This window comes from Apodemus sylvaticus, chromosome 14 (genome assembly GCF_947179515.1).
Source record: "Apodemus sylvaticus chromosome 14, mApoSyl1.1, whole genome shotgun sequence".
NCBI classification, from domain to species: Eukaryota; Metazoa; Chordata; class Mammalia; order Rodentia; family Muridae; genus Apodemus; species Apodemus sylvaticus.
In genome coordinates this window covers 42,515,089-42,527,525 of record NC_067485.1, presented here as the reverse complement: position 1 = coordinate 42,527,525, position 12,437 = coordinate 42,515,089, and the positions used below count along the sequence as shown (strand labels likewise).

At 42.8% G+C, this 12,437-nt stretch overlaps 1 protein-coding gene and 1 long non-coding RNA gene across 17 annotated transcripts in view; one reads left to right on the top strand and one right to left on the bottom strand.

The window, feature by feature from the left end:
* The window catches only part of LOC127664500 (cytidine monophosphate-N-acetylneuraminic acid hydroxylase), a 76,079-nt gene that overhangs the window by 14,677 nt on the left and 48,965 nt on the right, over positions 1-12,437 (top strand). For 7 of the 14 annotated variants that reach the window (XM_052156530.1, XM_052156526.1, XM_052156527.1 and 4 more), the window contains 2 exons: positions 10,617-10,717; positions 10,935-11,138. In XM_052156530.1, the coding sequence (XP_052012490.1) occupies positions 10,707-10,717; positions 10,935-11,138 (215 nt within the window). In that variant the 5' untranslated portion in view covers positions 10,617-10,706. Of the gene's footprint in view, positions 1-1,326; positions 1,370-7,697; positions 8,921-9,925; positions 10,176-10,616; positions 10,718-10,934; positions 11,139-12,437 lie in introns of those variants that run through there. The other 7 variants (XM_052156529.1, XM_052156522.1, XM_052156533.1 and 4 more) reach the window with 6 other exon arrangements.
* Positions 8,939-10,603, bottom strand: LOC127664501 (uncharacterized). 3 transcript variants are annotated; one of them, XR_007973208.1, is made up of 3 exons: positions 10,340-10,603; positions 10,117-10,256; positions 8,939-9,618 (listed from the first exon to the last, which is right to left on the bottom strand). It is a non-coding gene; the product is annotated as an uncharacterized LOC127664501 (long non-coding RNA). The 3 variants fall into 3 exon arrangements; XR_007973210.1 differs by having other exon boundaries at positions 10,117-10,226; XR_007973209.1 differs by having other exon boundaries at positions 10,117-10,197; positions 10,340-10,599.

Below are 12,437 nucleotides of genomic sequence, written 5' to 3'. Positions count from 1 at the left end.
TCTTTCCAGAGTTCCTGGCTTCCACATCTGTGTATGTGTGTGCCTTCATTTCTGACTGTGGTTTTGTAGGTTTTGAAATTGAGGTGCAGTTCTTGTGGCACTGTTGTTTTTCTTCCAGGTTATTGTTTGGCCTATTCTGAGACCCTTTTGCCGGTCTCCAGCATTGGGATAAGAATTGCATTAAATCTGGAGATAAATGTGGAGCCATGGGGTGTGTACCCAGAAACACAATGGCTGTTCTCTGCATCCACAGGGATGGCCTCTCTGGGTGGCTTTTTGCTGGGCAGTGTCACATGGGAGGGCATGGGCCTGGGAACCAATGGGCGAGATCCCAGCCACACATCTGGTGCCCTGATTGTTTCTTTCCTCCTCCTCCAGATGTCTTGACAGGATCACTGAGACTCTTTGTGACTGAGGATGGTCAAACTGCCACTGGAGGAGATGGGGTCTCAGAGCGAGAGCTGAGGGGGAGGGAGGGAAAGATGAAGGCCTCAATTTTGTTGCTGTGCTTCTCACACAGCCGCTGTTGGTTTGGGGGGCAGGGAAGGGGCCAAGCTGCAGACACACATGGTCATTCATTGCAGTCCACACCCCGTTGTAGACTGTGTGTGTGTGTGTGTGTCCACACGCACACTAGCCTACTCACATACTCAGCCCAGAGCTGGCAGTACCTGTGGCAGCCGGGCTATCTTGTCTTTGAACCTGGAAAAGGTTATGCTTCTGTATTTTTGTAATCCACATCATAATCATGTTCTTTCATTGTTCCTCCTGAATAAACAGTTTATTTAAAGTACTGGAAAAAAACAGAACATGAGAACATCATACTAAGTGAGGTAACCCAGTCTCAAATGATCAATCATGGTATGCACTCACTGATAAGTGGATATTAGCCTAGAATCTTTGAATACCCAAGACATAATCCACAAATTAAATGATGTCCAAAAAGAATGGAGGAGTGGCCCCTGGTTCTGGAAAGACTCAGTGCAAGAGTATAGGGGAATTCCAGAACAGGGAAGTGGGAAGGGGTAGATGGAGGAACTGGGGGAGGGAAGAGGGCTTATGGGACTTGCGGGGAGTGGGGACCCAGAAAAGGGGAAATCATTTGAAATGTAAATAAAAAATATATCAATAAAAAAATGTGGAGAAGACAGCCGACTTTTAGCCGTTCACCCCATGGATAGAGGAGCTCTTTTCCTCTTTACGTAGGTCTTTGCTTTCTTTCAACAGTGTGTAGGAATTGTCTTTTTGTGAAGCTTATGCCAAGTTACTGTTTTCAGATTTATTTTTATTTATTTGTCTCTCTGTGTATGCCACATGTGTCCACAGAGGCCAGAAGAGGGTGTTGGATGAACTGCAGCTGAAGTCTCAAGTGGGTTGCAAGCTGCCACCTCATGTTATGAGGGCTGAGAAATGAACTCCCATCCTTTGTAAGAGGAACAACTACTTTTAACTGCTAAGCCATCTTTCCAGCCCTTATTCTTTTTATCATGACATTCTGAAGAGAATTGTTAGCTCTAGAGTTGTATGTGTGTGTGACACTCAGAGGATTTTCTGTATAGAAGATCATGTTGTCTGCAAAGAGTTTTACAGTTTCTTTCTGATCTGTATACTTCAATTATTTTTTTTAGCTTAAATTTTCTGACTAGAATATCCATCAGTTTTGGATAGGCTGATGTGGGAAGAAGAGACATCATCAGGTTGTAGGAATTTCTTCCAGCTATAAGTTTGTAACATTTTAAGAAAAGATTTATTTATTTTATGCATATGAGTACACTGTAGCTGTCTTCAGACATACCAGAAGAGGGCATCAGATTCCATTACAGATGATTGTGAGCCACCATATGGTTGTTGGGAATTGAACTCATGACCTCTGGAAGAGCATCCAGTGCTCTTTCTTAACTGCTGAGCCATCTCTCCAGCCCTTGTAACAGTGTTTGATTGATGAGAGGGTTTTTATTTCTTCTGTCTTTCATAGCTTTTGTGCTGTCGTGTGATTATTTTTTATTGTATTAACATATTACATGAGTTTATTTTTAAGAAATTGTTACATTTGATGTTATGGATGTGATGGTGTGTGACTGTGGACACATGTGTGCCGTGGCATGCATGCGGAGGTCAGAGGACAATTTGTGGGCGTCAGTTCTCGCCATCTACCATGTGGGCCTCAGGGATCACACTCAGGTCTTCAGGCTTGGTGGCAAGCACCTTTATCTACTGAGCAATTTTGTTTGTCTACAAATTGATTTTCAGATGTTAAATAATGCTTGTTTTGGGGAGGATAAATCCCATTTGCCCTGGAAGAGTGATTGTTCTATAGACGTTTGCTAGGATTCATCAGTGAAGTCATCTGTCTGGGCTTGGTTTTCGCTTTTGGAATGGAGTTTATTTGATTTGGTTCTGGGTTCACCTGTTGTAATGCACGCTCTACAGCTGAGCTATATCCCCAGCTACAGAACTAAAATTTAGGTTTTGTTTTTATAAATTTGGCTTTTTATTGAGCATGTCAACAAAAGAGGTTTAATCAAAAAGACCAAAGCCCATATCGTCATCAGATCCCCGCAGATTCTTCCTGTTTTGCTTCTGCTTTCTTCTCCTTACCTGGGCAGTAGCAGTAATGGAGGGTACAGGTCTGCCCACTGGCAAGGCTTAAGCGCTCAAACTGAACAGCCAGCTCCTGAATTGCAGATTCCCAATGTTGATGTTGGCCAGAGCCTTGGAAAATAATTCAGGCCATAAAAGTTGAACATTAAGCTGAGCTGCTTTAAAGAAGGCATTGATCCCATCCCCCATAACTGTTCTCTCGTTGTTGTAGAGTATGGGGTGGAGTAGGGGCAGGCAAACTCAGAGTCCTAGGCTGAGTGTTCATCCCCAGATGATGGGAGAGCCTTGCTGCAATGTGACCTTAGCACTCTCAGAAGGGCGGAGCACTTTGGCTGCATCCGAGAACAGGAGAATCACTGTTACTAATTCTATCTGCTTACTTGTAATGGCTTTATTTTGACTATTTATTTCTTTCTGAGACTGGTTCAGCAATTTGTATTACTCTAGGAATTTACCCACTTGCTTACATAGAGGTGATGGTTGGCTGTCTTATCCACATATTTCCATGGCTTATTTCTGATTATAATCTTCCCAGATGAACTTGTTTTGAGACAGTGGATTTGCTTGAGTTTCCTGCAGTTTCCTGTTATACTTTATTAAAGTCTATTCTGTTAAATTCTTCCTTGTGTGGACCCTAGATCTGGCCCATGCTGCTATTCCCAGCTTGAGTGTGGGAGGCAGAGGTGCTAGTTTTCTTCTTCTTTAGTGTGGTGTTTAAACCTACATGCCTGCTTCTATATCATGCTTTACTCGGTTCATTCATAGCACATTCTTTTCTAGTTATAATTCTCTTACCGAAGATGCAATATTTTGCTCACATTATTGAGCAATGAATGTTAAATTTGCCCACTGAGCAACTTTATCTGAGTAAAATTAAGCATGGCACTTTTTGTTATTTTAATGTTTCATTAAAGTTTCACGTCACACACCCCAGTCTCATTCATCTCACTATCTGTCCTCTCGTATCTACCCTCTGCTCTTGCAGCCTGCTCCCCAAAACACAGATACACAACACACACACACACACACATACACACACACACACACACACACACACAGCATAGAAAACATCTTTTGTAGCTGTAGTGTGTCACAGTGTGCCCCATAGCTTAGGATATCCCTCTGTCTTGCAAATGTTCATTGCAATAGGTCATTGTTTTGGTTAGAGGTCTCTGGCTTCTGTGGCACCGTCAATATTTGGCTCCTGACTGGGACTCCTTTGGATTATATTGTTTTTGCCCTGTGTCATGAAGGTCCTGCAATTTTTGATCGGCAGGACTGGTCCTTTCATGCTCCCCAGCAGTTCACAGATGATATAGGTTTAGGGACAGACAAACTCAAAGTCCTGAATCTGTGTCTGGGTGGCAGTGGAGCTGGTCAGCCCTATGACTCTCCCTTCTCGCTGCCAGCAGGCAGCTTTCCAGCACTTAGGGCAACATGTTTCTTTGCCCCAGTTTGTGGATATTGTTATAGGTTTTTGCAAGCTGTTTAATTGTTTCTTTTCCTATTGAATTCTGTCATGTGTACCCCAATATGATAATATATAATTGACCTATAAAACTTATACAGCTATAACTTATTATTTCATTGTTGAATATTTGAGCTTCCTAATTAAGGGCTAATGTAAATAATGTGTTTGTACATCCTTGTACACTTGTGTCGAAGAACATATGCATAACCTTGTCTAGTTTTGAGACTAGAATAGCATTGGGAGACAGGGCCCATGTGTGCTTTCTGTTTTTCCAGACAACGTCACAGCGTTTTTCAGTGTGACAGAATCACATTGCATACCTATAATAAGTTACCAGAGTTTCCATTGCCATCCCAACCCCACCCCCCACCTTGCAACAACACTTGGTATTTTCGGTTATTTAAATTTAGTTAATCTAGTGGCTGCAGGCGTATCTTGTTATGGTTTTATTTTTCATTTCCACAATTACTAGAGATACTTGACTCCCTTTAAAAATTTATTGATACTTTGAATATTCTCTTGTGTGAAATGCCTATCCAAACTTTTTTTTACCCTATTTTCCCTTTAACCATGGATTTGTAGAAATTCTTATGTACTCATCAGAAAATTATTTTGTAATTCGCCCAAGCAAATGGGTCTTTACTTTCTTTTTATCTTTTTATTCTTTTTTGTTTGTTTGTTAGTTGGTTGGTTTGTTGTTTTTTGAGACAGGGTTTCTCTGTGTAGCTCTGGCTGTCCTGAAACTCAATTAGTAGACCAGGCTGGCCTTGAACTCAGAAATCCACCTACCTTCCTCTGCCTCCCAAGTGCTGGGATTAAAGGCATGTGCCACCACTGCCTCACTATCTTTTTATTCTTTTATGGTGTTTTGGAATGAATATGTTATCATCCTAATACAACTTAGATATTGATAATTTTCTTTTGGAGTAGCATTGTGGTTGTTGTTGTTTTGTGTGTGTGTGTTGTAGTCTGTCTCATCTAATACCAATTCTGCGAGAAGGGCTTTTTTTTCTTTTAATATAATAATTTTATTGATTATTTGAAGTTTCACATCATACAACATCACACTCCTGAGTCCTTCCATGTCTGCCCACCAACCCTCGTGACCTCTCCCTGCTTAAAAAATATAAAATAAAAAACAGAAAAAGAAACAAAACAAATCCACTTTGTGTTCTGTATATACTCACTGGGGCATGGTCGAACTCACAGTGGCCTGCCCCTTAAGAAAAACAGAGTTCTTGCCCTCCCACACCCCCACCAGAAGCCATCAATTATGGAGAGCGACACTTCATCATATTTATTATGCTTTTGAAGAGTTTCCTTTGATGGCTTCCTGTTTAGGCTGTTGCTTTGTGTGTGTGTGTGGGTGGGGTAGAGATAGGAATTGTCACAGAAGCCTTTGATGTCCCTCTTTCTAGACTGTGCTTTTACAGTCATCAAATATCACTGCAAAAGTGGCTTCTTCGCTCTTTATAGTCAGTGAGACACAGCCACGTAGTTTCTGGTGACAGCATAGACCACAAATGCAGTCCTCCCTTCCAGCTGAAGTAGGACCACAGTGACAATACAGACCACTAGCAATAGTGTGGCCCCTGGTGGCAGCCCTGCCTGGGAACATTGCCATGACTTCGGGCTGAAGCACAGACCACAGATATCAGTGAGGTCTGAAGCAAGGCCACAGACATGAACACAGACCCTGGCTGCAGAAAGACTCTAGCCCCAGACACAGCCCTTAGCAGCATGGACCCAGACATTACCATGTCATGCAGGGAATTTCATAGCATACTTTTACTGTCTCCTTAATGGCCATGAGGTCTGTAGTGTTGTCCTTTTTATCTCTGATATTAATTCAAATGGTCCTTGGCTTAAGATGGGAAAGTTTATGACTTTTTTTTTTTTTTTTTTTTACTTTTTAGTGGTGCAGAAATAGTATACATTCTATAGAAACTCTACTTTAAATTTTCATATTTTTCCTAGGTTAGCAGTCTACTGTATAATACTCTTCCATGGCTGTACAGTGGCCACAGCTCCTAATCAGCCATAAGATCACCAGGACGAACAACTGATATTCTAGCAGGAGTGTCTAATCTTTTGCATTGGAACATGACACTCTTAATACAGTATGCTGGGCTGTGTCTATAACAATCTTGGGATATACATGGCCCACAGGCCAGAGCTGTGACATGTCTGGATAGTGTACTGCATTGCTATATTCACTAGACTAGAGCTATTACATACATTTGACTTATAGTTTCATATCATACTTGGTTTATAAAGTTGCAAAACCACCATGAGCTGAAGACCACCTACATTTTGTCTACTTTTAATAGTGACAAGCTTAGTATTTGGCTGTGTGGTGCTGTGGATTAAACCCAGGACCTCTTGCATTCTAGGCAAATGCTCTTCTACCAAGCCATATCCCCAGCCTAGGTAGACAGAGTATCTATTGATTTTCTGCCTCCAAGTCCATGTATTTTTGCTCAGCTTGTCATTCTTTTTTTTTTTTCTGCCTTGAATTTGATTTTCTTTTTCTGGATTCCCAAGGTGAAAAATTGGGTCTTGGGGTTTCTATTGCTGTGATAAAATACTATGGTCAAAATCAACCTGAGGAGGGAAGGGTTTATTTCAGCTCACATTTCCAGGTCCATGGCCGAGGGAATTCATGGCAAGAATGTTTTGGGAAGGCAAGAAAGCTTGAGTGAATGTAGAAAGAATAAATGGAGTCTTGAATGGAAGTGCATTGTTGACATGGGCAGGAACATGCCAGGGATCAATGTCTCAGACCCACGGGATGTTGGCAGAGCCTTCTTCCTGGGTCATGATCAGGACTGAGAAAGCCTTCCTTTGGTCCAAGGGTAAATGTTGACAGTGAGTATAACTACTCATTTATCCCAATAGCTAAAGTTTAACAAAGCTAGCAAAGACTAAGAAGCCAGATATCCACCTTCAAATCAGTTGCTTTTAGCCTGAATAGACGTTATTTATCAAATATATTTTGCTATTTATCTAAATTTTTCTAGAGGTCTGATATTGAACACGGTTAGCAAAGACCTAAGTGGTCACACATATATCTCCAGGTCAATTCTGTTAACCTGAGTATAACTTTAAAATCTTGGGAATTTATAAACCTTAATCAAATATATTTATCAAACATATGTTGTTGGGTTTTGTTTAATCCAAAATTTTTACTCTCAGGACAAAAATCATCATACAGAAGCTTATCCTAATCCACAACATCTTAGAGACCTACTGCTGTCTTCTTAGCCTAAAATCAGACACAATAATGAGCAGAGAGCTTAGTAGAACTACGAAACTTTATGGGCACTACCTCTCTCGGTGTATACAATGGTAGAAAAATTACGTGGACTTGCTCTCTTTAACCTTATTAAAGATGGCTTCCAGCCACATGGTTGCTTCTCTCCTGATTACATCATCAGTCAAAATAGAGACAAGCCACATGTTTGATATTTAAAAATATCTGCTTTACTAAACAAGAGTTGAATTCAAGTTCTCTCTCTCTCTCTCTCTCTCTCTCTCTCTGTATACACACACGCGCGCGCGCGCGCGCGTGTGTGTGTGTGTGTGTGTATGTGTGTGTGTGTGCTATAGCAGATCTATATATAGTATGCTGAAACAAACTAAGATGATCTATGTATAGAATTTTTTTTTAACCATTAACCTTTTGTTACAAGTTTTAAGCTAGCTTTTGTTACAGATTTTATATATATTTAACCATACCCAATAAACTTACAAGTCCTGAGATAAAGAGTATACACAATAGTCTTAAGAGGTTTTACTGAGAGCAGAGAGCAAAGAAATCCTAGAAATGACAGAGTTTTCGAGGGTGGGAAGAAGACAAAGCTTAGGGATGAGAGACTTGAGAGTGTGAAGCGGAGCAAGCTCAGCTCTGAGGGGTTTGGGGAATCATTCCTTGTGCAGTGGCAGGAGTTGTTATGGTCTGCAAGAATTCAAAAATAGAGTGTGTCATGTTTTGGCCATTGAGCTGTAGTGAAGCCAAGCCATCTGCAGAAGGTCAGCAAAGCTTTTATGAAATCTCTGAGTTAGAGAAGGAAAAGAGATTAGATAAGGAGGGAAAGGGTTACAAAATGGGAACTCCACCCACGGGAGGATTCCAATCTTGTAGAAACTCGTAAGGGCGCTGTGGAAAGTAATAAGGCTCCAGTGAACCAATGGGAGGGACAAAGGCAGAGCAGGCAGCTCCTAGCTGCAGGTAAGAACGCTCCAGGAGGGAGTAGAGAACATGTGGGGATGGAGAAAATGTGGGGAGGAAGAAGGAAAGTGTCCTGGTGACAAGAATTACAGTATGAGGCATCCCTAAGTGGATTGAGAGACCTGTCAGAGAAAATTTTCCCAAATAGTAAAGGAGAGGTGTCTCTTTCCATGTGATGGGGTCCTAGGAGGCAAGAGGAGCTTCCCAGCACACTGGTGTGCTTTTATTAAGCTCCAGGGAGCCAACAGAGACAAAACAGGCTGCGGTGCTGGGGTGGTATTTCCCCATTAGACAAAGAGAGCAGGTCAGGGGAGAAGCAGAGCCTTTCCATGTGATGGGTGCCCAGGAGAGCATAGCAGGCTCCCAGAGCCACAGAGACTGAGAACCAGAATCACAGAGAAGAAGCACACCAGGCAGAGGGAAGACGCAGGTAAAGAGGCAGACTCTAGAACTTAGAATCTACTATGGTGGGTGGCAGAAATCAGCAGAAACAATCAAATCAGTGGCCTGGTTTGTTTAGGAGAGGCCAGGCCCCCTTGGAAAGAGATCCATTTACATCTCACCTGGTGGTTTCAGCACCAGACACATAAACTGAAGGAGGACCTGACCATTTCAAGGTATGGTTGAGGGGAAGGGTTTTTGTTTGCTTGCCTGGTTGTTTGGCTGGTTGTTTGGTTTGGTTGTTTGTTTGTTTTTGTTGTTTTTGTTTTAGTATGTGTGTTTGTGTGTAGATATGGGAGGAAGTACAGCCAGAGGCATCTGGAAGTGTCCAGGGCAGAGAAAGAAAGTAGTATACTGGACATTGCCTGTGGATTGGACCAGAGGAAGGGATGGCAGAGAGCAAGAGAAGACAGAGTGCACACAAAGGAGGCCAAGAGAGAGGAGCAAGAGAGAGGGGACAACAGAAAACACGAGAGCCCAAGAGGTGGAGCAGTTTAGGAGGGGTGTCTGGAGGGGTTGGCGTACTTGGGATAGAGAGGCATGAGAGTCAGAAGTTCAAGCCTGGCATCACCTACGCAATGATTCTGAGACCAGAAAAGGCTCCATGAGACCCTATCTCAGAAACAAGTTCATGCACCGGAGGAATACCCATACTTTATCTCGCCTTTCGGTGCTAGAACGAGCTGCAGTTAATTGCACTTGCTTTCTTCTCTGGGCGACACAGCTGCACTCCAATACAGAATGTGGGGTTTGTGACCCATTCACCTGAAGATCTGTTTTCCTGTGCATCTGAACTTGGTTTTCCTGTGTGCCTTTCACCGCTTTATAGGCGTGGTGCCTGTGCTTGCTTTTAATCTGGTGCTAGCTCTTTACACTGTAAGAAATCAATAAAAGGATTTACAAGGTTTAGACTGGATCCTTCCAACCATATTCACTTAAGGCATGTCTCTGAAATAATGCCAAGTCTGCTGGGAACAGAATTGAGAGGACAGATATGACAGTGGAACTTTACTGTAGGACTTGTCCTAGAGCTGTGCCCTCCTCTGTTTAGAACAGGAAGTAACTTGAGTTCTTCACCCTGCCACTACCCCCACCCCCACCCTGAACCCCAAATTCATTTTAAGCTTCTGGTTTAAGACATTTACAGACTGAAAGTGAAATCATCCCAGTACACTTGAGCTCATTTTTAAAGGCAACATGAAGAGAGGAGATAATTTGGGCCACTTTAAGTTTGGAGTAAAAGATACAAATTAGCACTCCCACACCCAGATTTTTGCATCACAGATATGCAAAAAAGAGAGAGAGAGAGAGATTCATTTTGAAAAGTCTCTGCATGCAACTTTGATGGTGTTATGATTCAAAGAGAACCTACCGAGGAACTGGGTTGAAGCTGGGTGGCGTTCCGATATCTCGCTGCAGCTGAAGTTTTCGGTAAATCACTCCAACTTAGTGCCTGAGAGAGTTATGTTGGTAAATAGCTAACTGATGACCACATCATGGGAAGGCAGTTAGCTAAGTGGTTGGAGAAGAAAAACAAACTAAAGACGGTGGCAGGGCTGGGAAAGTGAACACATGTACTGGAGCAGGTGGCTTACCAGGTGTTGTTTTGGTACTCTGTGAGTGGTGGCGGCAGACCAAGTAGTCAGAGATGGATCCAGAAGACTTGGCTAAGCAGGGGCGAGTTCTAGCTGAACCTGCAGGCTGATGGTGATCCCACAGGACTTGGATTCTCTCTGGGACTGAGGGATGTTCAGGTGTAAAAGGAAAGCCAGAGAAAGCTGAGCTGAAGACCCAGGCTTTTAAAAGAGATGGGGGTGGGGAGAGGAAACTATCAACGGAAATAGTGAATTTGGGTAAACATTCACTCTCCAGGCAGTCTTTGACCATCCTCGCCTTGCCAGTGTAAGCCACAGAAGTAAAAAGAACACCAGCAACCGCTCTGAAGTACCCTGGGGCCGGCAGATGATGGACAGGCAAGTGAAAAGGGCTCAGTTCTGTATGAATGCAGCGTGCACATCTGCATGGATTTAAGGGTGGGGAGAAAGGGTAATCACTACTGGGGACCACTGAGCCTGGATTGTGGGAGATGCTTCAGACCAAAAGGGACGTTTTCCCCTGTCATTTCAGAACGTGTATTCTTCCAAACCTAACAGGGTGCCTGCTCCTCTTATAATGCCTGTCTGTTCCTAGCAGGAAACAGACAGCTGAGACCCTGCTGTCCTTGGCTCCTGCCGAAGTTGCCAACCTCAAGGAAGGAATCAATTTTTTTCGAAATAAGACTACTGGGAAAGAATACATTTTATACAAGGAGAAGGACCACCTAAAGGCATGCAAGAACCTCTGCAAGCACCAAGGAGGCCTGTTCATGAAAGACATCGAGGATTTAGATGGAAGGTACCATGGGTCCTTTGCTCCCCTGCCAGTGACCCTGTTTGCAGTTAGAGTTGACAGAAAGGATGCTCACCTAGACATTTTAAATGACCCATTCAGCAAATTGCTTCCAGAAAATTTTCCTCTTGTTTCATTGGGACAGTTTCCTGACTTCAATATTATGTTTTTCCTAGGTTTTCTTTCTCTTCTCTCTTTCTAAGAACTCCAAGTTAGCTTGACAATCCTAGCTATTGGAGTGTTTGGGTTGTAGGAATAGGAACACACAGATGAGGTATTGCATTCATCAAAAATTCAATTCTTCTAGAAGTCCTTCTTCCAGTACATGCATGCATATGCATATGCTCACGCACATGTGCACACACACACACACACACACACACTCTCTCTCGCATATATACACACACTCACATACACACACACATATATATATTCTCTCTCTCAGACACACACACACACACACACACACACACACACACACCACACTAGTGAGACACAGACAAACAGACAGAATACTTTCCAAATCTTGGCTAAAAACCCGATAGATTTTTTTTTTCTGCCAGTCTAGCTACACTTAGAGAAGAGACAGCCCCAGCTGGCTCCCCTACACAATGGTGGTTCTGATTATTTTTTCTAAGAGCCTATGCCTTTGCCAGCTTTCATCCTCATATAGAATGTATGTCCTCTGGGCATCAGCAATGTTAGGATGGAGTTGTTTGGCTTTGGGGAACTATGTGGCACAACTCAAAAGAATTCGTGGGCATCTGCTGTGTCAGCACCAGTCACCTCGTGAATGCTTGACCCTACCCTTTAGAGTCCTCTGAAGTCTGCCCTGGTCTTCTTGGGTTGAATCCTTAGGTGTTGGGCCTTGTCATTCTTTTGTGTGATCAGTCTTACCTGTGGCCTATGTGGATAATTCGGTGATAGAGAGAACTGGGGAGTTCTCCAAGAATACCCCACTATCATTGTGCAGACCACAATCCCCAAATCTGGAATATTCTCACAATTACCTTCAACTTGTTCAGACTTGTTTGATTACAGATACTTTCCCACATCCTAGTCAACCTTTCAGCGTCACTCTGTTACACCTATAGCCAGAAACTGTGGATAATATTCAATTTGTGTTGTTGGTGTCTTCCTAGGGAATAGGGCAGGAGACCTCACCTCCTTCATCTCTGGTACATTCTTGCAGGATTCAGGGTAGATAGAGGTTTTGTTCTCCTGCTGATTATCTTTGGGAGACATTGCATTTCCTGTCATTCTATATGTAGCTAACCACTGAGGAAGGCATTTAAGCTCCTCCTT